This window comes from Leptosomus discolor, chromosome 1 (genome assembly GCF_034619465.1).
Source record: "Leptosomus discolor isolate bLepDis1 chromosome 1, bLepDis1.hap2, whole genome shotgun sequence".
NCBI lineage: Eukaryota > Metazoa > Chordata > Aves > Leptosomiformes > Leptosomidae > Leptosomus > Leptosomus discolor.
This window is the reverse complement of record NC_141391.1, coordinates 211,426,660-211,451,493: the sequence shown is the minus strand read 5'-3', so window position 1 is coordinate 211,451,493 and position 24,834 is coordinate 211,426,660. Positions and strand designations below refer to the sequence as shown.

General features: G+C 50.3%; 1 protein-coding gene across 4 annotated transcripts in view; it reads right to left on the bottom strand.

Annotated features, from left to right (window-relative positions):
- Positions 1-24,834, bottom strand: part of FRMD4A (FERM domain containing 4A) — a 224,525-nt gene continuing 199,691 nt past the window's right edge. For 2 of the 4 annotated variants that reach the window (XM_086474608.1, XM_086474601.1), the window contains exons 15-23: positions 18,670-18,803; positions 15,197-15,319; positions 11,810-12,038; positions 10,527-10,583; positions 9,804-10,041; positions 9,212-9,376; positions 6,595-7,454; positions 3,956-4,052; positions 1-103 (exon numbers count right to left, since the gene is read on the bottom strand). In XM_086474608.1, the coding sequence (XP_086330734.1) occupies positions 1-103; positions 3,956-4,052; positions 6,595-7,454; positions 9,212-9,376; positions 9,804-10,041; positions 10,527-10,583; positions 11,810-12,038; positions 15,197-15,319; positions 18,670-18,803 (2,006 nt within the window). Of the gene's footprint in view, positions 104-2,139; positions 2,210-3,955; positions 4,053-6,594; positions 7,455-9,211; positions 9,377-9,803; positions 10,042-10,526; positions 10,584-11,809; positions 12,039-15,196; positions 15,320-18,669; positions 18,804-24,834 lie in introns of those variants that run through there. The other 2 variants (XM_086474614.1, XM_086474619.1) reach the window with 1 other exon arrangement.

The following is a 24,834-nucleotide window of genomic DNA, read 5'->3' as shown; positions in this document are numbered from 1 at the left end:
TCACACTAGAGTCCCAGGCTTGGCTTTTTCCTGCCCATACCACTGGACATCTGCTAACTCTGGATAGAGGGGAGAATCCAGGAAACAGCTATCGTTGTAGCTCCTGCAGGAGAAAGGAAACATCGTTAGGACCATGAGGGCTCCTGGGAAGGTCAGCCACGGGCACAAAACATCGTATTTCAGGTGGGGAGGAACGCAGGGTATTCACATTTGCATCTGCAGGTACCCCCAGAGCTGACCTTTGAGGGGGGCTCAGCATGCAGGGCTCTGCCTTGACCCAGTTTGCTCTCGCCCTGCAGTCCCATTTCCCCCAGCAAGCCTCCTGGTGCGAGGAGGCAGGAGAAAGCCGAGCTCCAGCAGCCTCCCCAGCGTTTTGGACGATGCCTGCACGGCAAGAGGCAGAGCGGTTGTGTTTTCAGCCTGCCGCTGGCCAGTGGCAGGGGCTTCGTGAGGGGGACGCGCTACAAGAGAGCAGAGCGGCTGCCGGAGGGCGAGAGCTTGTGGCCGACCCCACCAGCTGTGTCCATCCCACCGCCCGTGGTACCACGCCTGCCTCGGCTTTCTCTGGATGTGGCCTCTCCCCTCCGGGGGTACAGCAGCAGGGCTCTGCCTTGCCTAAGGGGCTCCGGCTTGCTTTCCTGCCCGGGAGTGAGCGCGAGCAAAGAGATTTTTAGTAGGATGCTCTCCAGGGAGCGAGCCGGCAGAGCAGCCCTCCCGGCCACAGGCTGTGGCACCTACTGAGAGGGCGGAAGGAGGAGGGTGGTGGTGCTTTCCCGTAGCACCTCTGCTCTGGGCAGAGGCTTGCGCATCCCCTGGCGATCCCGGAGTTACGTGGCTTTCCAGGGATGAGCTAGGAAGCGACTAGTGAGAGAGGGTGCCAGGTCCAGTGCGGGAAGGACCGTGTTTTGTCACAGGCAGCCTAGCGCTCATCTTGGGGCACCTCTCCTGACAAGCTACTGCTGCTTTTGCTGCATGGCTTTTTGTTTGCTTGCACAGCGCAGATGAGGCAGTTTATGGGAATTTTCTTTGCTATTTATCTTAAAGCTCCTGCCAGGGTCGGCTCCTGGCTTAGTCTGCGGAGCTCCTTGCCAGAGGAAAACGCCGAGGTCAAAATCTGGGTATTTTGAAAAGTGACTGCTATATCTGCATAGTAATATTCAGAATTGGGGTCTCTCCCTCACACTTTGATTTGAACCAACTTCCAAACTCGAGATTGTTTTGAGGCCAAAAGATGCATTTTTCTTTCTGTTTCCTGGGGGTTTCTCACTGCTCCCTCCCCACCTCGCAGGACTGATCTCACATCTGCTGCAGTCCGGCAGGTCCTGCTTCCTCTGCCCTGGTTTCCCTGGGAGGAACCTGAGCAAGGGCACCACCGGCTGCACGTTAAGAGCCTTTTGTTTCCCAGCTCCGTGCTGGAGTACGGAGGTTTATGGGTTATCTCTAGAAAGCTGGGCTTGAAATACTTGACAGATGCCAGCTGTGAATGGCTGTAGATTCAAATGAGAGCGTCAGACAGCGAGGCAGTTTAATTAAAACAGAAATACTCCGAGGGTTTTTTTGTTCCCTCCACCCTTCCCCCTCTGTGTTCCCACAGGAACAGGGCCAGGGCTGCTCCTTGTTCCATGAAGCCTTGCTGCTGCTCACAGCCTCACAGCTCTGCTCTGCGGTAGGGAAGGAGGAGAAAGGGGTGCCCGGTGCCGTGGCTGGAGCGCTGCCGGGAGCTCAGTCCAGGTCCTCCGAGGCCCCCGTTTACCCGAGCTCATCTCCCCACCATGCTGCTCCCAGACTCTCCCCGCAGCACTCTGCCCACGCTGCTTCGAAATGTCCCCAGCCACAAATTTGTCACTACCGCCTGCTCTCTGTGCCCGTTCAACCTCTGCCTGAGCGCCGAGCGGGCTGGCCCGAAGTCCTCTTTCACAGGGGAGAGCGCCACAGCCGCAAACTTGCTGAAAAGGCACAGAGAGGGCTTCGAGATGCTTTCAAGTTGTTCTCCCGAGAGCTGAAGGAAGCCTTGGTGCCAGAGAGGGCCACAAGTAAAAGGGCTGCTCCTCTGGGACAGCAGGATGCCAGTTATTCGCACTGGGTTCACGGACTGTAAGGCAGAAGGATGAAAGAACAAAACGTTCCCTTACTATACCTCTATTCATCAGTACTTTGGTGGGTTGGAGACTGAGACTCATCCATAGTGGGTGAGTTGTCTGTTGCTTCTCTGAACAAAGGAGAGCAAAAAAGGAGGAAAGAGGAGAGAGGAAATGTTAAAGAAAAGAAGTGACACAGACATTGTTACGAGCTTATTAATCCAGCGGGGAAACAAGTTGATGAATCATCTTTAGAAAAAGTTAGTGACACAAAAACACGTTGGGGAGAACTGTCGGTCTTTTGGGTTGTGCTGGGAGGGCGCAGGCCGCTCCAGCTGTGGGGGCGTTTGTGTGGTGCATCTAACGGCAAACTTCATCTGCTCCTACTGTATTTATACATACGCCTGGGTGTTACGCTCAGGCACGAAGTAAGTGCTGATTTGTCTCCAATTCTTTTTGCACTTTGGTTGTCAGTGCAGGGCCTAAGCTATAAATCCAGATAAACTTTGCTTTCACCAGCTGAGAATTTGGCTTGATGCATTTTTGCTATGAGAGACAGGGTGCAGGAGTTTTGTTGAATGGAAAAATACAAAAAGTTGGGATTTTCCAAACATTTCTCAGCTGGCTGCTCACCAGTTTTACTTCTGACCATCATGGAGGTATTTAGAGGGGTTGAGGTCTGAGACTAAGATTTGAGTCTAGACTCAAATGCTTGATAGTGGAAATTTCAGCGTACAGTAGACATAGCTGCTGCTTTGTGAAATGGGACCAGGGAATTTCTCCTGTTCTAAAGCACATGCAAAGACCACGTGAGTCTGGATATCAAATGGGTGAATTTGAAATCCAAGGTAAGCCTAAGGGGGTTGTGGTTATGGTTCTCCTCGTCTCCATTTTAAAAGTGCAGTCACGAGCAGTGCCGGAGTAAAAGCAGAGGTCCAACTTGGTCATAGGTGACCAGAAGAAATTAAGAAGCATGAGGTTTTCCAGTGGGTGCACAGTGAAATGTCTGCAAAGTCACCGGTCCCAATTCACAACTCAGGGGATTGTATCTGTTTTCCTACTCAAGGGCCTACAGTATTTTGAGGACTGCAGTCTGAAGCTTTCTAGCTGATCTCACCGAACTCAATTTGGACGCAAAAATCTGGGACATGTTGAGCTAGACGGGATCTGGAAATTATCTTTATTTCAAGTGGCAGGACAGAATTACAGGAGATTGCTGGAGAATCCCCATGGGAGCTTGCAAAAGGCTTCTTTTACTCCCAGACCTCCCTGCCTCACAAAGAGGTGCCAAAGAACCCAATTACTGTATTTACATGAGTAATGGCTACCTGCATGTAATGACTCACTCTCGCTTTGGCGAAGCATGTTGTTAGTGGTAGCTGAAAAAAGATGCCCTTAATAGTTATTAAGACACGTTGCTAGGGAAAACCTAGCAGGAAAATGGGGTTGCTGCTCACACAATTATGGTAGGCACCTAACCTTGCCTTTACAACAAAGATCTCCTCGGTCTGGACAGCCACTGCGATGGTGGCTAAAAAAAAATAATCATCAGCTATTTCAACATATGGAAAATTGGAGGAAAGAGACTGTCCAAGCAGGAAGAACCTGCAAGGCTTCATTCCCCGTGGATCCGGCACTGCTTGGAGCAGCGCTGCTGGGCGAGGATGGCACTGCCCTGTCGTGGTCAGCCTAAACTAGAGCTCCGCCGCCACGAGAGCATGGCTGGGAGGCTGGAAATGCTCTGGGCGGGTGTAGGCTATGGGGCACCTGCAAGATGTTCCCCAAACCTCTGCTCTCCCTTTGCTGGTGTGCGGGGAGGTTTTTCTCACCGTCACTGAACGAGGTGGATGCTCTAAGCCGATCCCCCAGACACTCACCCAGTCTGCCATGCCAGAATGTGGTGGGGACTGCCCGGCGGCGTGGCTGCTAGTTCACTCGACGGTGTTGAACTCCTCTGGCTGTGAGGTAAGGCAGCTGAAAAACAACCAAAGGGTGGAGAAAAATAACCGGTGAGGTGAGGGCGCAGGGGTCAGGGTGGTTCACAAGCACCAGCTGGGCAGAGCAGCAGAAACATGTCCGGCCGTGAGCAAACACAGTCTGGGAGTCAGACGGCATCCTGTTCCCGGACGGCTGTGCCCCACCGTGGCACAGGAGCAGCCAGCCTGGTGCTGAGGCTGCTGCGTGCCACGGGCTGGATCCGTCCTCAGCTCGGGGGGATTGCTTTGTTTCAGCCCGGCCTCCAGCTGAATACAACCACCCGGACTCTCCGCAGCCTGCCTGGGAACCACCACGCTCTTCCCAGCATGAAAGCGTTGCTGCTGCCTGGACCAGCAAGGCCTGGCTGCACATTTCCACGGGACCTGAACTGGAGGAGCCCAGCCTGTCAGGCTCAGCCTCCTGCTTCCAGGGGAGGGTGGGAGATGCTCTGTGTTCCCAGGAGCCAGGGCTGTCAGTGGCAAGAGTCTGGAAAAGTACACTGGTTCATGTGCCAAGGAGGAAGAGAGTACTGAGGATTTCAAAAGCTACAACTGCTTTTCACTGTGCATTCGTAAAAAACTGAAGTTTGGCTTTGCTGCCACTACTACTATGGGACCAGAGGAAGGCTTAGCTTACCTCAACGAAGAGAGACGCAAGCTGGACTAAAAATGTACCATTGGCAGTGGTTCTCGGGGCAGTTCCCCCAGTGAAGGTCTAGCTAAGAAATCCACCTGACCAACCTTTCCTCCTCCTCAAGTCCATAGAATGCTGACCCTCCAAATTCAACGTATGCCTAGAAGTACGATCCTCTTTGAAGGCCAGCATGACATCAAATAGACCTACTGGCTAGGGCTAATCAGCTAAAATGATGGATGTTTCTACCTGGCATCCCCTTCTGTGCTGTCAAATTCTTTAGCTGCTGCCAAGTGACACTTGAAGAGTAAAACAAATTTTAATCTGTTCCTTGGAGCCGACAGACCCGAGGTCAGTATCTTCCCACAGCTGTAACTGGGAAGTGACTGAACGCAAAAACCAATCTACACTGCCCACTGGTCACGACAAGCTGTGATCACTGAGCACACTTGCCACTGTGCTGCCCAGATATCACATTTAGCTTTAAGGACCCAGCTGGGTGGGGGAATGGACTGACTGATGGCAGGTTTTATGTGCTCTCCCCCCCAATCCCACCATTCCCCTTTCTAGATTATCTAACTGAACTGGTACGGTTTCCAAAGCGGAGCAGGGCGAAGCTTTCCAGTGTTCAAGCGTTTTCTGTGGCTGGGTGGAACAGAAATGGCCATTAATCAAAGATTTTCACATGGAGGCACAGGACAGTTCCAGCGGCTGCTTGCTTGTGCCTTGGTCCACATCTGGGCCTCCTACGAGCGTTGGCATCACCCATCAGTCAGCCTCTTCTCGGGCAGCTGTTGGTGGCCCGCGAGGAGCCCGATGTCAGACCACCTCTCTGACTCCACGCTGGAGCTGGCAGCGAGTACAAGGCCCCACTGGCGCCAGCGTGGTGGTCACCGTGGTCCAGGCGCCACGCTGGGACATCAGAAGGCCAACAGCCAGCACGGGTGGACGATGCACTGGCCTGCTCGGGGAGGCTGCAAGGGCCTGCGGCGAGCGAGGCCGCAGCAACGGTGTCTCCCACGCCAAGGCTGAGGCACGTGGAAGGGTGGGGATGGGCACGGTGCAAACGCTGATTAACCAGCAATTCCATCCCATGGGGCTGGATTCCTGTTTTTAGCAAGTCCTTGATCTATCCAAAGTGACTTGTCCAGCGGTGACTGATGGCCAGTAAATATTTAACCTTGGACTGCTTCATAACACATAGTGGCCTCCTCAGTTTAATGAATTTGGCTGTTTTCTTGCTATTTAATATTAACAGCACAGAGGAGTGCAAAGCTCTGTACATGACAGAAAGGCATAATACTGCACAAACTTAAGCGCTCTGAATTTCAGGGTATTATCAGCAGAGCTACCAGAGCTGCATGGGAAAACCAAGTCTCAGCAGTGCACAAAGATGTCATTGCTCAAACATTTCTGTGGGGGTTGGAGGGGCTGGGATGCTCCCCACTTAACCTTTCTCATGCTTTTGGTGTTTCACTGAGGACAGGCATTCTCCTAGTCCGTGCTGAGCCCCTGCTCGCTTCATCGCTCCCCTTGCTGTGATTACTGAGAGTGACCCTCCCCCACGGCTTCTCCATGTTCAGCCCTTAACGCCATCACCCAAAACCCAACTGCAGTCTGAGGAGAGACCTGGCAACAACGGGGCTTCTTAGGTCCCTTCCTGTCTTTTGAGCCCCTCCTTGCAAAGTGATGATTTCCATGGAAAAAAATTCTCACCCGCTGAGTGTCTTGGACAACGCTGGGCCCCAGCGTTACGCCTACAGGCTTGGTGAGCAGCATGTGAAGGCCAGATATTGTGCTACGGTCTGGCACCGCTCTCCAGCCGCGCTGTCACACCTGGCACGAATCCCGGCTGCATGAAGCCCCCCCTGTCCCTCCCACCCCTCTGCCGGGGCCCAGCTCTCACCTGATGTTGCTTTACACATCTGAGGCATTCTTGTGACTCGGCTGTGCGCCACGAAGGTGCTTTGCGAAGATGTGCTGTACTGGGAGCTGCTGTCCGAAGAAGTGGAGCTCGTGTGCGAGAGGCGGCTGTGCTCCTTGTGGGAGGCCGTGGACCGCTGGTACCAGAGCCGCAGCTCATCCGACACGGCAGTCCTACCCGAGCCTTTCTCGTGGCCCTCCCTGCCCAGAGATGGAGTCCTTATGATTTGGGAGCGGGAAGGGGTGAGCCTGACGGAGTCCACTTCATCCCCGTGCCAGTTCTCCTTAAACATCCCCCCCGCTGTGTAGGAGTTGGAGGTTTTGAATTGTGCTTTCACGCTGTAATGTCCCTCCTGGTCGTTCTCCAGGCTCCGCACCACCACGGGTGTGGAGCTGCCCTCGATGTACAGGGGATACTCTTTGATCCTGTACTGGGAGGAGGGCTGGCTCTGGCTGTGCAGGTAGACGCGGTGGTGCCCGGTCCCGTTCCTCGCAGCCAGGTTGGGCATACTCCCTGAATTGGAAGAGACCAGGTTGCCTGCTGATTTGTGCCTTTGCCTCTGCCGCTCTCTGGCTTTCGACGGGGAGTCCTCTGCCAGGGTGGAGTAGTTGGGGTTCATTTGAGCGGGGTAGTAGTGCTCAGAGCTGGAATGGCTGGTGCAGGAAGAGCAGTCGTCCATGGGGTCAGAGCCGTTACTGCTACGAGTCCTTGGGGTGTAGAAATCGGGGCTCCCTGTCTCATTTTCTGAGCCGAGGAGCTTGCCTTGTGACTCCAAACTGGAGCTCCGGTGTCTAAAGTGCTGAGCTAAGCTGTGCAGTCTGGTCGGGCTGATGTCTACTGACCTGCGGGTACCAGGAAAAAAAATCCAGGCTGGTAAGTCAACAGGATGAAGCACTCCCCATCCCCTTCTGCACACAAGGCCAATCTCGCTGGCAAGGGAATCTGAGGGCACTGAAAAACCTGGACCCTTCCAGCACTGTGTGGGGCTGCTGCCTGCAAAGCAGCCTGCTTCCCTGCTGAGGGTTTGGGGTGATTTGGTCCTATTCCTGTTCCTCTCCACTTTCCTTGGTGGCAGCATTCAGTCTGCAGCACCACGTGGGACATAAGCCCTTTCCCAGCCCCATTCCTCTGAGGCTTGCCACCCTGGGAAAGACCCAGCCTGAAGGCAAAACCCGGGGACCTCAAGCTTGGGCTTTGCTGGTGCAGCCCCCGTGGCAGAGCTGTTTGAATCAGCACCACGTCTGTGCTACCAGGTTCACCTCGCTCCAGCTCTGCAAACCCTGAGACCTTAGTCTCAAAGCTGGCGGGATTCCCTTGCAAGTGGCTCATGAATGCGCTGCACAGGTACAATCCACCTGGTGTGAGACAGACAGACAGACTGCCCATACTCAGCCCATAATGCAGTGATTTCTCCACTGGCCTTTGGAAAAGTCACTTTTGTCAAGCAGCTAAGTTTTACTGGGTCCCAGCCGCGGGTAGTACATGTTTGAGGCAACCACCTCGAACTGCAGTTTACGAGGCTCGATTCACAGCCAAGTCTGGGTGGTCTCTATTCACCCCGGCTGTTTGGAGAGCTTCAGCCATCCGTTCAAGGAGCAGGAACACCCCGTGACGACTCACACTCGCCTGGCAAGGCCAGGGCACGCAGCTCATGAATGAGCCACAGACTGAGTAAGGCTTGTTTCAAACACCCAGAGTCCCGACCCAGTCAAGGCCACTTCCCAAGCACTGTGCCAGGCTCATTTCTCATGCAGCTCGGCTCCAGTGTTAACAAACGTTGCACTCTTGAAAGGTACTCCCAGCTAAGAGCCTGTAACAAACCGAACCCACGTCCTTAGCGCCTTGTATCATCTCTGCTCGAGTCAGATCTGTTGGCGTGACTCTTGATTTATGCCGAGCTCCGTGATGTTAGCACTACCCCTTAGGACACCTAACACCACGCAGCCCTGGCTCAGCTCTGCTTCCCGCGGTGTCCGTGGAGTTTGCCACGAGAGCAAAACAGCAGTGAAGCTGAACGGTTCGTAGAAATGCTGCTGTCAAATTGGGCCACGCACATCAAATCACCTCCCTTACATACTTTGGCTCTTTTCTCTGTCAGCCCTGGGCCTATTTCACTGCCACCTGGATCCTCGGGTGGATTGCTTTATATAGGCTCTGTCTCCACATAAGGTCACATGTGCAAACATTTTATCTATGAGAGAGAATTAACACTACCCAAGATTTTGTATCAGACAGGAAACAACATGTTCTCGCCAGCTGGATCCATGCAGGAATTTACTGCAGAATTTATCAGTAGCACCACAGCCCTTTTAAAAGTGTCGTGGGGTTTGTAGCACCTATAAACAGACCCTGAAAGGTCCCAGCAGAAGAAAACCCTGATTACTCCGAGAGATGAGGGGCAGGATCGTGTTTATCTGATTTCAGGGTGGCAGTTCAGGAGAGATCCCCTACTGGCAACAGTACATCAGCCTCTTATGTGAATAGGACTGGTGCGTGTCCTTTCCTGAACTGGGAGTTAATTCATACCCTGGGGGAAGGACAAAGCAAGGAATATTTATTTCAGGATAAACAAGGTGAGACCGGAGCCGGTAAGACTTACCGTGTGGAGTGGACGTAGTGCGGACTGCGTACCCGTAGATCCGGCGTCGATGGCATGCTGGACTGGGAGTTCCAGTGGGGAAGGCTCCGGATGGGGCTGTTCTGCAGCGAGCTGCTCCCTCCCGCCTCGGCACAGCTCCCGGTGCTGGGGAACCGCTTGTGACTGCTGCAGAGCAAACACCCCGCTTCAGTTCCCGGGCAGGAATTTGGGGCAGGGGCTCTCACGCCTGTTTCCAGATCTCAGGCGTGCGCCTGTGATCTTGCGGGGGTGAGCAGGAGCTGGGTCAGCTGCTGCTCTGAGCTGCATCGCAGAGCCTGTGCTTCTGCAGCAGCTGGAGGTCAAGGCCAAGCCCTATCAAAGCCCTCGGATGATCCACCATCCTTATTTTCTAAACGGTTTTTAAAACAACATCGAGACACCAAGCAGCAGTCATGTGGCTGCAGCCTGTTTTTATGATGTGCCTATTGGCTGAAACACCTAAAAGTCTCCTTTTGGTAAGGGATAGCTTCGCATATCTTGAAAGGGCTCCCACCCACCCCTCCTGAAAGCAGAGGGGTATCTGTGTGATGGAGCTTCAAAATAGCTGGCTCACCTGGAATGACTGTGTGAGGAGCGTTTCTTGACCTTCTCATAGGGTTCATCCAAGGATGACTCGCTCCACATCTTGGGTTTGATGGGGGACTTGTCATAGTCATTGCGGTGGTAATGCATTTGGCGGAGGCCTTCCAGCGACTGCGGAGGAGGAGGCCTGTTGTGCAAGGGTGGCCGGGGAGGGAGTCCTTTGTGTGGGGACTGGAGAGGGGATATTGTGCTGGTGACCTGAGAATCCTCTGTGAAGAGAAGAAGGGAGAGAGGTGATGGCCGTGTGATACCTCCAATGGCAGCACAACCCCGGGGGACACCATCAGACCTCCAGAGCCTGCTGCCTTATCCCACTTCCCCTGGTTGCGTTCAGGAGCAAACTGAAGACCCAGCTTCCAGAAGTGCACCAGCTGACATTCCCATTTTGGGAGGGAATGGCCAGCCAGCCAGACTATGTGATAGATTAAAACAATTGAAACCTTAAGAGAAAGTAAGGGGGCATTCTGGGACTGTCTTTCAAAAGAATTCAGAGCAGTAACCAGGGCAATACTCACGGCTCCAGGCCTGATGTCTGACTACAAGGTGGAGTCAGGGGAACGCAAGCATTTTTGCTACCGGGATGTTTGAGTGGTTTATTACACAGAACAGTTCCTCCATTTGAGTGCCGATCCAGAGTTCACACATCCCTCCCCGTTTCCTTCCTGCCCTCTAGAACATACAGCAGCCAACGTACCATCCTCAAGAACAAGGGCATCCGAGAGAGAGCTGTCTTCACTGGCAATGTTTCCTTCTGAAGAGAAGAAAATACAAAGATGGTCAGATGGTCCCGAGAATCGCAGTGACTTGAGTGCTGAACTGCCCCGTCATCCTCGTCCACTGAGTCTTAGCCTCAAGCAGTCACCCAGTCTTCTTTCTCACAGAGCCGAGAGGCAAGATTCCCATGAACAACTGACTCAGCCCACTCTCAGTCTCAGAGGGCAGAGCTGCAGGCCAGGCCTCTCACTAGCAGGCTGCCTTTTGAGGAGCTGCTAACTCTTTTCAATTAATGGGGATTAAGACTGAGTCACAGCGGGGAGCTGAGATCCCCAGAGGATGTAAAATGGCACGGTGCCATTAGCCAGATTTATATCTAGGGCCTTAAGGACTCTGGGTTTGATCTCCACCTTCTTAAAATGATCGTCCTGTTGCTAACTAAAGGCCCACACTAGATACCAGTTTTGTGTAATTCAGGGAAATGGCTTCTGAGCATCCTCTGTAGCAGCAGGAGAAGCTCTCACATCCTTGGAGTTCACACATTTGAGCTGCCTCCCCCATCCCATGTCCTCACAGCTGTCTGTTATCCCTGACTATGGTGCAACTTGGTACCCAGGTCACAAATACAGCAGGTCTAATCTCAGTTCCTGCTACAAAGGGCCTGTTCTGCACAGAGAACAGCTCTGCAAGTCAAAGGCAAAGGGCAAAATCAGCAAGGGAAAAAGAACCACAGCAGAAAGTTAATGGATTTCACAAAAAAACAATCAACAATGCAGTAAACCATAAAGTGCCCTGAGAATTACATTGTAAAAAAAAAAAAAAGAAAAAGAAAAAGAGCATTTGAACACAGCAATGACACTGCTACCACTTTGATTTTACAGATGCCTTTCAGCTAGAGCGCTCACCCCAATCTGCTAACATTAATTACATTTGTACAGCAGCACTCCGGAGGAGACGCTACCAGAGCAGTTTTATAGGTGAACAAAGGAGTCACAGTCTGCTTTCCTGACACACTTATAATCTACAGCGTGACACTGCTTCTTGTGCTGTGAACCAGCACATCCCTAATGCACCACACGCAGCCCAGGCACCCATCTGACAGCATGCTTGTACGGGAGAGGACAGCCTGACTGCCAGCACCCAGAGTCCTCCAGACAGGAGAGGGAAGAGGAGGGAGGAGACATCTGTGCCTCAAGGCAAGCATTTTGCTCCCTGTCCTCTACAGACCCTTCCGTGATGCCGTGGGGGCTACATCCCACTTACCATCTATGATCAGGGAGGCTCTCTGGGTTGGCTTCTTTCCAGATTTGATGCGATACTCGTTGATGGCGTTTTCAATCTCCTGCAGTTTCTTCAGGGCGTTCAGGTAGGATGTCTTCCTCTGCTTCTTCAGCTTTTTGCTGACGTTCGGGTCGCTCGCCAGGCGCCGGGCAGCCTCTGTGATCTGGGACTGAATGGCAAACTCCCTCTCCAGGCGCTCCAGCTCTGCCTCCTGGGGAAAGGCAAGTGGATTCCGGCTACCACCAAACTCTGCCAGACCGGCTATGGGGAAGCTCCCCCTGAACCTGGCCAGTGGCTCTCCATCAGCAAAGCATCCACCATCATGCTGCTCCCCTCATCTCAGGGCCTCCCTGAGCATACCCATCTCACCTTCACCTGCTCACACGAGTGCCTGGGAGCACAGCTGGCGGAAGGGATGACCCACACAAGGAGGAGATGTGTGCTCCAGCCCTAACCCTGCTCTGGCATTTGGCTTTTCATGCAGTTCAATATGGCCTAGTTCAACTGCGCTCTACTGCTGACACAATCATCCTTTTTCACCCATCTACGGGTAACACCTGCCTCCCACCTGCTCCTTCTCCCCGTTTCCTATCTCCATATTTGAGCCTCATTTGATATCAGTGCTATGTATTGATGCAAAGCTACAGTTTCAACCTTCTTGACAGGTTTGCTTGCCACCCATCAGACTCTTTGGAGTAAAAAAGCCAAAAATGGGCTAATTCCTCCCTGGTGTACGGCTGTGAAAATCCAGTGAAGTATGAGCTGAAGTAATATGGGCTGCTGCAAAATGATATCACCAGAAAATTGTCTCCTTGAGTTACAAGCCAGGAGGGTGATTTCAGAGCGAGCAGTGTGTAACAGCAAGCTTTCTGTATGCCAGAAAGGACTAGTGTCTCCAACATTAGCCCTTGCAGGGTCTCAGCTGAGTTTTTAAATGCAACCAGGTTGTACCCTGGAAGCTACCTACTGATTTTTAGTTATCCTCCAAAGTCAAGGGATTTAGGACAATTCATGCCAACGCAGAAGCTGACAGAGAGCTTCCTGGTCTGCACCGGGACCCCAAGCTGTGAGCTTCAATGGTACTTGCTCATCTGCAACAAATCTGGCTACTTCCCCAGCTCGATGGAGCTTTTGGTGTTAAGTTTTCTAGAAAGCAGAACATAGTACACTGCAAATTAGGGAAAAAATGACGAGCTCTTTTACTTTTAGTGAATGGTGCGAGTTCAGATCACAAGCACTGACAGGCACGTATTCACGGAGATCCCCATTACGCAAATTCAAATCCTTTCTCTTTGTTTAGCAGCAGCATATGCTGCAAGAGCCGATGCTGTGGGAATTAATCAGAGTGAATTCATTCTCTGAAGTTTTTATTCTAGGCTTCTGGCTCAAAAAAATCCCTTTGCTGTCAGTGGTGAGTCAGCATTGCCTTAAAACGATAATTATAATTTCCCTCACTGTATTGAAGACTGAACCCACCCCCCATCTTTTTAACAGATCCCTTTTTGCTTTGAAGAGTTTATAAGCTCTACCAGTGCCAAACGTATTAAAAGTGAACTTAACACCATGGAGTTTTAAGGCCTGGAATCTGATTTGCCATCTTCTGGTAAAATCCTTCCCAGAGTCAGGAATACAGACCAGGTAGAGCTGATTACCAAGAAATACAATAGGACTTTTCCCTGCAAGTCTTGCTCTGACAAAGGTCTTACTAAAGGTATTGTGAGTTTGATGTGAGCTGTCATTTCAGACCTTCACAGATTCAGTTCTAAATCCTTCAGCATATCTTAGAAAAAACATATTCATTTTCCTCCCAGCCATAATTGTCTATTTTCTTCCAGTGAGGCCCCAATAAATAAAGCCTCAGAAAACGAGGGCTATCATCTGCCTCCAGGTGGAAGTGCCTTGCTGCAGGTCCTTGTCACAGTCGGTAATATCAGTCCTGTATTTACATGACTGAGGGAGCATTTCACCTTTTGTTTTAAATTGAGTTTCTAGTGTTTGCACTTGCTGAAAAGCGCATGAAAATCATCGCTGGCCTCTCTAAATGCTCTCAGACTGGCAGCCAAATGAACACAGCTCAACATCATTCTTCAACAACGGAAATTTATGGTTTTCAACACAGTCTTCAAGTTTGACAGATTAAAAGGGAGGTAGAGAAAAGCTGAGTCAGCATGTTTGGATTGCTGATGGCAAAATGCAGAGTGCCTGCAATGAGGAGGAGCTGCTTTACCTTCATGCTCTCCCCACCTAACCTTGCCACCGGAGTAAGGAGTTTCCTCACCCGCTGGCCCCAAAAGCTGCCTTGTAGCAATAGGATCCGGGGAAGCAGGAGATCAGGTTATAACTGAGCAGCCAACAGACTGCAGGGGTTTTAGGAGTAACTCAGCTAAGCCGTGCTTCCCTTTGAAAAGCTTAATTAAATGTGCTAGTTCATGAATATTTGACTTCGGTGGAATTCCTCTCCCAGGCTCCATTGAGAACAAAAACTAAAGAGCTCCAGCTGTTTATTTTTTCAGCAGAAGGAAAATGCCAGCAAAACGACAAACAGTTAATTCCCTGGCTGAACCGAGCCTTAAACCACACAGTCACACCAGCTTCAGTCTCTCCTCTTACAAAAATAAAAAGGAAACTCAAGACTGGAATATACACAAGTGTCTTGAGACAAATGCGTCCCTGCAGACAATAGCTTTTCTGTGAATCCGGTCCCGCCTTACAGCTGCTGCAGGCCTGTTTTCACAGCCACGGTTCAGGGCACTGACCCAGCACATTGTGGGAGCAAGGCAAGAGAACAAACACTCCCTGGCAAACTTAGAAAAACATAATTCCAGCTCCCCATAGGTAGGGATGAAGGCTCTTTTGTTTAAAGACTGGGGAGCAAAATGCTTTCATCTTGCTATTTCAGGGCTAAGATGGATATTTGTGATGCTTTCCTCCCCGCTTAGGGGAGATCTGAATTCGGATTGCTACTGAAGCAGAAAGAAAGTGGCTGTTTGCAATGACAATACAGGGCAGCAGCAGAGCTCAGATGGCTCAAGGGGCTCCCGATGGGCTCCCGAGTCACACAAGTCACTGCACTTGGTCACCAGAGCACTTGCACTGCCATGGTCCAGTTGGTCACCCAGGCTATTTCTGTTACTTCTAGAAAAGCCAGCGCTGAACTTCGAGGGTTTAACCTTTACTCTGAGTCTGAACTAAGGCCACCAACTCTCTCGCCACTTCCCTGTTCTGATGGATGTAAAAAAAAAAAGGCACAACCACACTCATTTAATGCAAAAATGACCGTAGGACTGAGGGTTCCTATGTGACGCACGGTGGACATCTTAGAGACCTGAGGTGGGGACACGGGGCTGGAAGGGAAGGGCACAGCCTCACCTCTCCCTTAGGCAAGATTTTCTGCTCATCCAGTTTAAAGGCAGTTCCTATTCTTCTCCTTACAATAGGCGGCTCCTCCCCAGGATCTAGGGGGTATTCTCGTGGCAGCTTTCCTGTGAGCTCCTGTAAGCAGAAAACACTGTTGGTGATCTGGGAAACCCTGCAGCAGAGCCAAGCACAACACCACTCTTGAAATGCGACTGTAGAATGATAGGTGTTCATTAACAACATATCCAGTTCAGCCAGCTGATAAACATACAGGGGAGCACCCAGCCCTGCCAACTCGTCCCAGAACCTGACACTGAGGGCGGGGAACATCTTCTTTAACCTGTGCATGAATACAGACTTTTGTGGCCTGCCCAGGGCAGGTTTGTAGGTGGTGCCCATCCCTAGGGCGTTGGGGCCTGAGGCTGAACAGACTGCAGCACACATGGTTTCACCTCTGCTGCAGGGTGAGCAGGAAAGAAGAGCTTCTATCTGCTGAGCTGCTTCTGAGAGGCGGGTGAGCAGATCCATGAGTCTTCATGCAGGATGCATGTCTGCTGAGTCAGAAACCTCAGCCGTGCAGGTTACGACCCCGCACAGGAAAACATTCTCACCTGATTCATGATGTGTCTGAGAGGAATGCAGTGAAAACGGTCATTAAAAGCAGTGCCTGGTACCTCATTGCCTGTCTGATAGCACTTCATGTATCAGAGACCCTTCCAAACCCCAGTGATGTTATGGGCAGCTTTGGAGCAATATTAGATGATGCTTTGTCAGACTGATGGGGTTATTTGTAAAGATTTGTTCAAAATCCGAAGCAAAGACCACAGAACTGAGGAATATCTGGAACACAGGAAGCAGTGAGTGCCACTGCTGATGTTAATGCTGTGGGTTTTTCCCCTGGACTACACAATACAGCCACACATGTCTGAATTGAAGGCATTCAAATGCCTACAGAAAAAGGCAGGAGTCTCACTAGGAGCACAGCCCGACTCCTTGTACTCAAAAGTCTCCCCATGAAGGACAAAAGGCTTTTGTGTTCCTTAGCATCAGCCTTGAGAGGATCCAGCTGGCAGAGTAACCTAAATCATCTGAATCCCAAAGAACAGCAGCTGACCTTAATGCGAGTGCGCAGCTCAGGCCCCTGCCTGCCCCGGCCTCTCCCCCGCTCCCTAATGGGGTTTTCCTTTCTACTCTTTTCAGGTCACTAGGAAAGAAGGACCCGGCCTTTTCAAATCCTTCCTTTAAGCAATTCCCAGCGAAATGGGTTTGCAGCACAGCTCTGGGCCAGCGTGCACAACCCCCTTTTGCGAGAGGCACTGTTGCAGCATCTCAGAGCCCCATTCTGCATTGCCCCTCCAGCCCTGTGGGGTTATTTCAGCTTGTCTTCCAAAATGGGTTCCTTCTAGTGAGATGTGGCTCTAAGTACTGCGTCAAGACACAGATTCCTGTATCCTTTCTCGAGGGAAAGAAGGATACTTTCTTTATAACCCTTAACTTAATATGAAGCAGGGCAGTGGGGAAAGAGTTAATACCTTCTGTAAAATGCCCAAGATTGGAGCAGAACAAAATGAATGCGGGCTACCTTGCTGCCTCCATAAGCTGAAAAGTATTCACAGGCACGGTCCTGAAATGTAATCTAAATTAATAAGTAACTGGAGTAGTGATGGCCCGAAGTAACCTGATGCCACTGTTACCAATAGCTCTGGCCATGCTTATTTGATTATGCCCCCTCTTTTAACCCTTTTTGTATCTCCTGGTTTGCTGCCTTCTCCTGTTTTGGCCATTCCCATGCCACAGCAGAAAGGATGAAGGGCAGCCTTAGAGGAAATACTTCCAACTACAGGCTGCTGATGGATGAGCAAGATTGCAAGATGGCGTCAGATTCCAAGTGTCCATCAACTGCCTCTCTTGGATCATCTATAGAAAGCACGAACACTTTCTACCAGCTCTTAAGGTGCTGACAGATGGGCTCTGGCCAGCCTTGCTGCAGCCATTAAGGAGATACCGCTCCTTACCACTGGCTCCAGGCCCCAGCGGGAGCTTTTGCCTGCATCCCGGCTGCTTGTGAAGCGCCCAAGGCTGCACCGCAGACAGGGCTGGGGTCAAAGCGAAGGCACTGGGCTGTGAGCTCCTGCAAATGCGACACAGGCACATCTTCCCCTGCCTTCAGGGCCATGTCATCGGCAGTCAGGCAGTGTTAGCTTAGCGTGGTAAATTCCTCCAGGGTAAGCAGAGCCCTTCAGACCTTGTCCATCAGCCCCCGAGAAGCATGTGACTGCTTCCTGCAGGTGATCTTCGCTCTGTACTCGATGGATTTACAAGACTGGATCTGGTCCTGTGACCTTTATTAGCACACGTTGTTTGCTGAAGTCAACCAGGACTTCCCAGTGAGAAAGGATTGCTCGGTGTGGAGTAAAGGACAGGAACTGGGGCAGCAGAGATTTCTGCTGTCTTTCTTTGTTGAGAGGTATTTTCCACAACTTATTCTTGTTGGCGTTAAAACTATAGACGAATTGAAACAAAGTGCGATGAGAGCTGAATCAGTGACCTATTTCCCCCATTCTTCTCAAAGGCAAGATACACATCAAATATTAAGCAACAACTGGAAGAACTCGGTGCTACTGTCTGCAGCCAGCTTCCTGCTGTGTTACACATCACAATTTGTTGTTAAATTCAGATTTTCAGGCCTGGTACACAAAGGAGAATGGCTGACTGACCCAAGCGTATGCTGCTGCTAATATCCACTCACATCTGCAGCAGGGTTGTGGCTTCCCCAAACATTAAATTGATCTCTAAACTGGCCTTCTGTATACTCCCAACAATGAACTGGCAAGTGAATGGGTAGGTTATGAGATGAGTTCCTGAGCTGTCCTGCATGTCCTGGCATGACCACAGTGGTTCCTCTTCACAAGGTCTGCCACCAAACTGTCATTCCTTTCCAGGAGTGCCAGAGCTTATTGGATGAAGGGAGTCTACATGGAACAGATAAGACTTTGCGTGCTGTATGTAAGAATGTGCTGGGAGAAGAAAATCACGTAAGGTCAGGCTGGCTCCAAGAAGAAAGTGTATCAGCCTGATGTTTTTTTTGCTAACGAAGTCAAAAGCACTTGAGAAGTGGTTACCAGTACACAGGACAGCCTTGCTATGCATTTAGGTAGCTGCATATTAGCACCAAAGTCAATAAGAAGCCTGGCTGAATGGATCTTAAACACAATTTCAAACAGCAGACATGGGTGCTGAGCACCCTCCTAGCCCCAAGCCAACTGGGTACCCAGTTGACATGGGGTCTTTTTCTCTGGGGGGGAAATGTCCTGTGACATTGCAATCTGGAGTCGAAACAGTTGGGACCTTCCTGAGGCCTTTGTACAATGTGCTTTTTAAGAGGTGCTGGAAGGAATCTCTTCTCCTGACTCCACACCACCTCCAAACAACTAGATTGCTATAACAAAGCAAGCAACACAGGTTATAAAACGTCCATTGCCTACCGCTTCTCGGAGACACAGTTTCTTTAGCTCTTCCAAGCGTTGGCGCAGTGTCTCTTCCAAAGCTTCTTGCCTGGATTTCAGTGCAGCCAGCATGTCTTTCTTGGCAGACTGAGAACTATCTGACTCTTGGGAACCTATCAATAAACAATGATTTCACTAGGCCATCTGACAGCAGAATACACATCTGGAGCACTTGTAATTTTACCAAAGCCTGGAAGCAGTCCTCTCAAAAAGAAATCAGACTATGACATGAAGCAGGTGTTACCCAGTCATGTTTGTTTACGGCAAATTCTTAATGTTTAAGCTAACAGACAGAGATTGGACAGTGGGGCACACAAACACATTTGTAATCATTATCCAGAAAAATAAAAGCAACGAAACTATTCATGTAAAGATCCTAGGAAAAAAAAAAAAAAAAAGACATATGATCCCCATGAAAGTTCCCAATGGCAAATAACAGTACAGTTTACAAAGCCCTGGAGATGCATTTTTTGGATATTAAGTCTAGGAGAAACCATTTAACAATACAGCCTGCGTCTTAAGAACTGCAGTTATCCTAGTAGCAAACATTTAATTCAATCCACTTACAGTGCCTGCTCTATGAAAAAACGTAATGGAACAAAATTACCTAGCAAGATTCCTGTAAAACACACCAAAACAACAATAACCCGTAGGTCCTTCTGGGATAGTAACTGTTTCTTGTGAAGATGTAGGTCAAGATACTTAAACTGTTCAAATGGCTTGACTGTTCAGGTGTCAATTACCCAGCAATTTCCACTGAAGTAAGTCCATGCATTAAGGCAGACTCTGTTGCTCAGATGTCATGACAGCATTTGTAACTTCAGCTCTTCAGGGGAACTTATTGATGAGATTCCTGATTTTACTTTTGTTCAGGATGGCGCATCAATTGCTATCTAAGATCCAGCATCTCAAAGAAGGGGCAACATTTGTTGCATCCATTTTTGGGTCCCCAACTTCAGCAGCTGATTTTTTCAGGATATGCCTAGCCTTTGCCCTCTTTAATACACCTCTGGGCTCAGGGATGAGTTTATGGTGAAGTCACTGCTTCGCTCTAATCACTTTGTTTGCATAAGCCGAGTGCATCCTTTCATCACAGAGTAAGGACATGAAGGTTATGGCCATAATGTGAGATGAAAAGCAAGCTCAAGAAGGGGTAGATGCTATCTCTGCAGGCTTTTCTCTCATATTACTGGCTGTTCAGCTACAGCTGTAGTTCAAAGCATCCACCTTAGGTTTATGGAAAGCTGAGTTCTGGTATCTGTGGTAGATTCAGCAGTAGCATTCCCCGTCTGTCCACAGACAACAGCGAGAGCTACAGCTCCACACACTCTAATGCTCTGCCCCACACACCGCTCTGGAGCTCAGCCTAAGTCTGCATGTGATCCCTTTTTAGTAAAACTCCATGGTGGGTCTTGAGCTGCACAGAGCAGACAGGGCTGCTGTGCCTAAGGGGTTGCTGTTGCCTCAACAGAAGTGTCTAGGTGATCTGAGGTATCTGAGATGTCTTCCATGGGGTGGCAGATATCATACAGGACCCTGTGAGACCCACACGCTTTCAGACGGGCAGTGGGATACTCTAACCCACCTAAACCGGCACCAGACACCTATGTTTAGACAGCTGGATTGTGCCCAGTGCTTTGTAGGGACTTCTTGTAGGTTACTGTAGGTTTATGCCTGCAGAAAAGCCTTTGACTCGGCAATGCATTCAAAGGGGTTCCTCCTAGTCCTCAGTGGTTCCCCCCAGTGACTCTGGGGGTCTCCCCTGCCCCTCTAGAGCAATGCCACAGCGAAAGCAGACCTTTATTATCTGCAGGACTCAGACACAACAGGATGCTACATGGAATTTTCTGTGCACCTTTAGGACAGATGTGAGAGGGGGCTTCTAGATTGGCCAAGTGTACAGTTAGAAGACTCAGCCTAAGGAGGATGAAAATGTTGCTGCCGTTTCCCAGAGCTCTGGAAGAAACCTGAGAACAACTCTTTGTTTTGACAGCAAAACAGAGTGAAATTTGTGCTTTCAATTTCATCTTTCACTGCTACTATTCCGGCAGACTGTTAAAGCTAAACTGAAAGAGGACTGAGTCAAACAATGCCATGAAACAGTTCTGCATTGGCCCAGTGGGACTAGAATCTCACAGATCTTTTCCACCAATATTTTCTGCAGTTTTCTGCAGACAGCTGGCACTTATTCTGTGAAATGCCACCCTGCTTTGTTACACCTTTCATTGGGCTGTCTTGAAGTGGGCGAGGTGGAAAAAGGGCTCTCTAAAGGTCAGCCAGGTTGAGCATCATCAGATAAAGGAGGACAACCTCACAGTAAGATGTTTGTTTAGCTGCTGTAGTCATCCTCAGTTCATTTGGTTTTGCCCTCATAGAGCAACAAAACTCAATTCTGCAAATACATCTGTGCTGCAAGAACTTGACAGGATCTCCTACAGGAGCCTTGTATTTGCACTGGCAGGGAAAGCCCTCTCTAGCATTTAGTAATTCTTAGTAGTAACCCCGGTGAGCAGTGACTAGCAAAAGCTGAACTGCTGAATTTCTTCACCGAATTGCCAACAAACTGCCGAGTCCCGGTAAAAAGTTGGTCATGATTCCAGCAGATGTTTCAACCCTTTTTTTTTTTTTTTTCATGACAACTTTTATGGCCTACGTTTTCCTTTCAGCTGCTCTTCCCCTTTCCTTCCTCTCTCTGCTCCCTACCTCCACACCAGCCTCGGATTTATTTTAAAAGCTATTCGTTTTTGCACTGCGGGTTGCCGCTGCAGCTACATAGATGCTGAAACATCTAAAAGCACACGAGTAGCCGAAACCCTGGCCAGACGCCTCTGCTGATTTGGGGTGTGCCGACAAAAAGAAAACGAACGGCTTCTGGCTGAGCTGGTACGGACCCAAATCAAGCACAGACAGTTCACGGCATCTGCTCCAGCTGCGCTCACCCTGCGTGAGAACCACGCAGGTCTCAGCCCTGATGCAGTCGGTGGCAGTGGCCACTGAGTCCACACTTTGCCATCTTTTTCACCCCTCCCAGCAAGCAAAGGAGTCGGGGGAGATCTGGAGGGGCATTGTCATGTTCGGAGTTAAGCAATGGGATCACTGCTGAAACTGAAGTCAACCACTCCTTGGCACTAACGAACCAGTTCAAATGAACCTTTTCTAAGCGTGTTTTTGTATCACAAACTCTTCTAGTGTGGCGAGGCTTCAAAGGCCAGGGGACAGGGCACTCCGTTCATGGCTTGTGACGCTGCATTTTTTTAGCTTGATCTTACCTAACTTGGATGATCCCGTGGGCATCCTGCAGGACTTATTTATTTCTTCAGACCTCCCTGAAGTTTCACCTTCAGAAACTGCTCTGTTCTAGCTAGGTTTTTTTAATTTAAAAGCTGAACTATTTTGGGGTGTATTATTAGCTTTTTATGGGTTGGATTCTCTGCTTGTTCTCACAGGTGAAAAGCAAAGGGAAACTTGATCAGTCAAGAGAATCACACCCGTGTGAGATACTTGTAAAGGAGCAGGGAACAGTGCTTTGTATTGCTGGGGTGCCTACAGCTTCCATTAGAGGTTCTTTATTTATAAATATGTATTAATCCAGCCTTGAGCGAGGCTGTAACCACAGACCTGCTTCTAAACCCAGTGGCAATTGACCCAAAAATGTCAGAACATATAAAAAGGCCCTAAAAACAACCAAAGAAATAATCAAAGACCAGCACAAACCAAACAAATCAAGCAGATACTGTCTTAAATCAGCCTTATTAAATATGATGCTCACTGAGTCATGGCTGCCCAGTGCCTTCCAAAGGGGATCACCAACAGAGCAAAATCAGTCCTGAAAGACCAGTCCTAACACAAGGGACCCCTGCTGCAACAGAAATGGTTGACTGGGAGACTTTCTCAGGTATTTTATCTCCCACAATTAGGGCTAATTCCTAATGCAGTAAACAGGAGAAATATTGATGAAATACGTAATTTCCCTCTATGGCTTTTGAACCTTTCTGTGAAAATTATTATCCAGCCTCCTCCCCATTTGTTGTGCAAAGATTTACCAAACTCTGCATTTTAACACACACACTTCTGCAGAACCACTTGGTGTCCCAATGGTTGTGAAAACACACCAGGTAGCAAGCACAGGGCTACCTGTGGCCATCAGGAACCTGCTGAATTGGGGCCTATTTCTATAGTTGACGCTGCTGGTTTAATTTTAAAGCCAAGGCAATCGTACATGCCCTTTCCTCTTTAGCATACAGGACAGGACGCAGGTCTTGGTGACCTGAACATTCACTTAATACCCTATTAGTTTGTGGATACACTACTCATCTTCTGATACCCACTTGGCCTCTCCGGGCAATTTCTCCATCCAGACATTCAGCAGAACATGAGCTGTGAAAGGGGGTGAGAACATGGTCCTCCCTGTCCAACTCCTCCAGCAGAATTCATGGCTGAGCTTCTCCACCAGTGCTAACAGGCAGGTTTCCGATTGCTCCAACACCGGTGATGTCAGGACAGTCTTGGTGATGTTGGTGGGGACATGAAGCAAGCGAGTCACACCCCCAAAGGATCTGACCAAGGCGATGTGCTGTGCTTGTGCAGATCTGCAGGGGCTCCTGGCTACCAGGTGTCAGCTCCAAGACAAGCTTTGTTTTAAAGCTTGTCAAAGAGATGAGACCAGCAACATGAGCCACCGTTCTGAAGAGCAGCAAAGGGATAAATGAGAAAGATGAAAATAAGCAGGGAGGATGGATGGGATGCAGAAGAGCAGAGGGAGTCAAGGCTTTCCTCTGTGAGAGGAAAGGAGATGTAACAAGGTGGCTGAGCATTGGTGAGGCAAAAGCATCCAGGCATCTCTTCTCTTTCTCATTTTTGTGAGTCTCCTGCTCCAGGAAAAACACATCTAAATATGGCAAACTCTTCACGCTACATCCGGCTGCTGGCTTCAGCTCACTGGCATTTGGTCGAAGTCCTTGTGGAAGGCTGTCCCCTGAGCAGGGAGGGGAGGTCCCGCCGTGCTTGCTCCGTGCCAGAGCCCAGGCTGACTCACCGCGCCAGGATGTCAGCGCACAACAGCCAGCAACCTCAGACAGCCGCTATCTCTTGTCTCTGCCAGACAAATAGGATATCCTCCGCGGCGCGCAAAGCCCGGTTGGAGCTGCTCCGCACAGGATGCGCTCAGATATCCTGTGGGCGACTCGTCTTCGCGAGCCCCCGCGCTCGTGGGCCGTGCCGGAGGCCGCGCGGGTGCTGTTTATCCGCTCCGACACCCGCCGGGGCAGTCCAGCTGGGATACGGCCCCGCCGGATGGAGCAGTGGGGGCCAGGGAACCGTCTGGCTGGGCTCTGTCATGGCGTTGTCAAACGTCAACAGGCCCCTGCACAGGAAAGCTCCGCCGCTGGATGAAGGAATGGGGCTCAGCGGGCCGGAGGCTCCTCGAACATCTCTGTAGAGCTAAAGCAGAGGTGCTCCTCTGTGGTCTCTCCTCTGACCACTGAGATGAAGGCGGCGATCTGGGGTTCAGTCCGCCTATAACCCAGCAGTAATGGAGCTCCTTGATAGCTAGGAAACCTGCAGAGCTCTTAGGGTACAGACTGCTCTGAAGAAAAAAATCCACCTTAGACCTAACCTGATTTTGCTCCGATAATTATCTCTGCCAGCTTTGATTAGAGTTCATGCCAGTGTGAAAGCAGAGCTTTTATTCCTGTGCAAATCTTTCTTCAGATGTCCAGGGATGGCCCAGAGATTGTGAGCAGAAGATCCTTGAGCTAAATCCCAGCAGGGCCACTGTTTTGAGGGCCCCCTTCAGAGCCCAAATGAAGTCAAAAGCTAAAGAGTGAGCTTGTCAGAAATGCACTTGGGAGCATCAGGTATCAAACTTACAACCCTGCAGTGGACACAGACTGAGATCAAGGGCCTGGGAAACACAGAGGAGCTTACGCTTTGGCCCTGAATTGCTGTAACCATGGGGCAGTCACTGTCCCTGTGTAAGACTCCATTTCCCTGCTGCTGTGTCTTGAGACTGTAAGCGATGTGGGGCAGTGACTGCCTCACACTGCACAGCAGGATCTTGGCCAGACAGTGTGACAGCTGGAAGCAACAATAAATATTTCCTTGCAGCCTTGCTGCAAACGCAGGGCAGACATGCCAGCTTCGGCG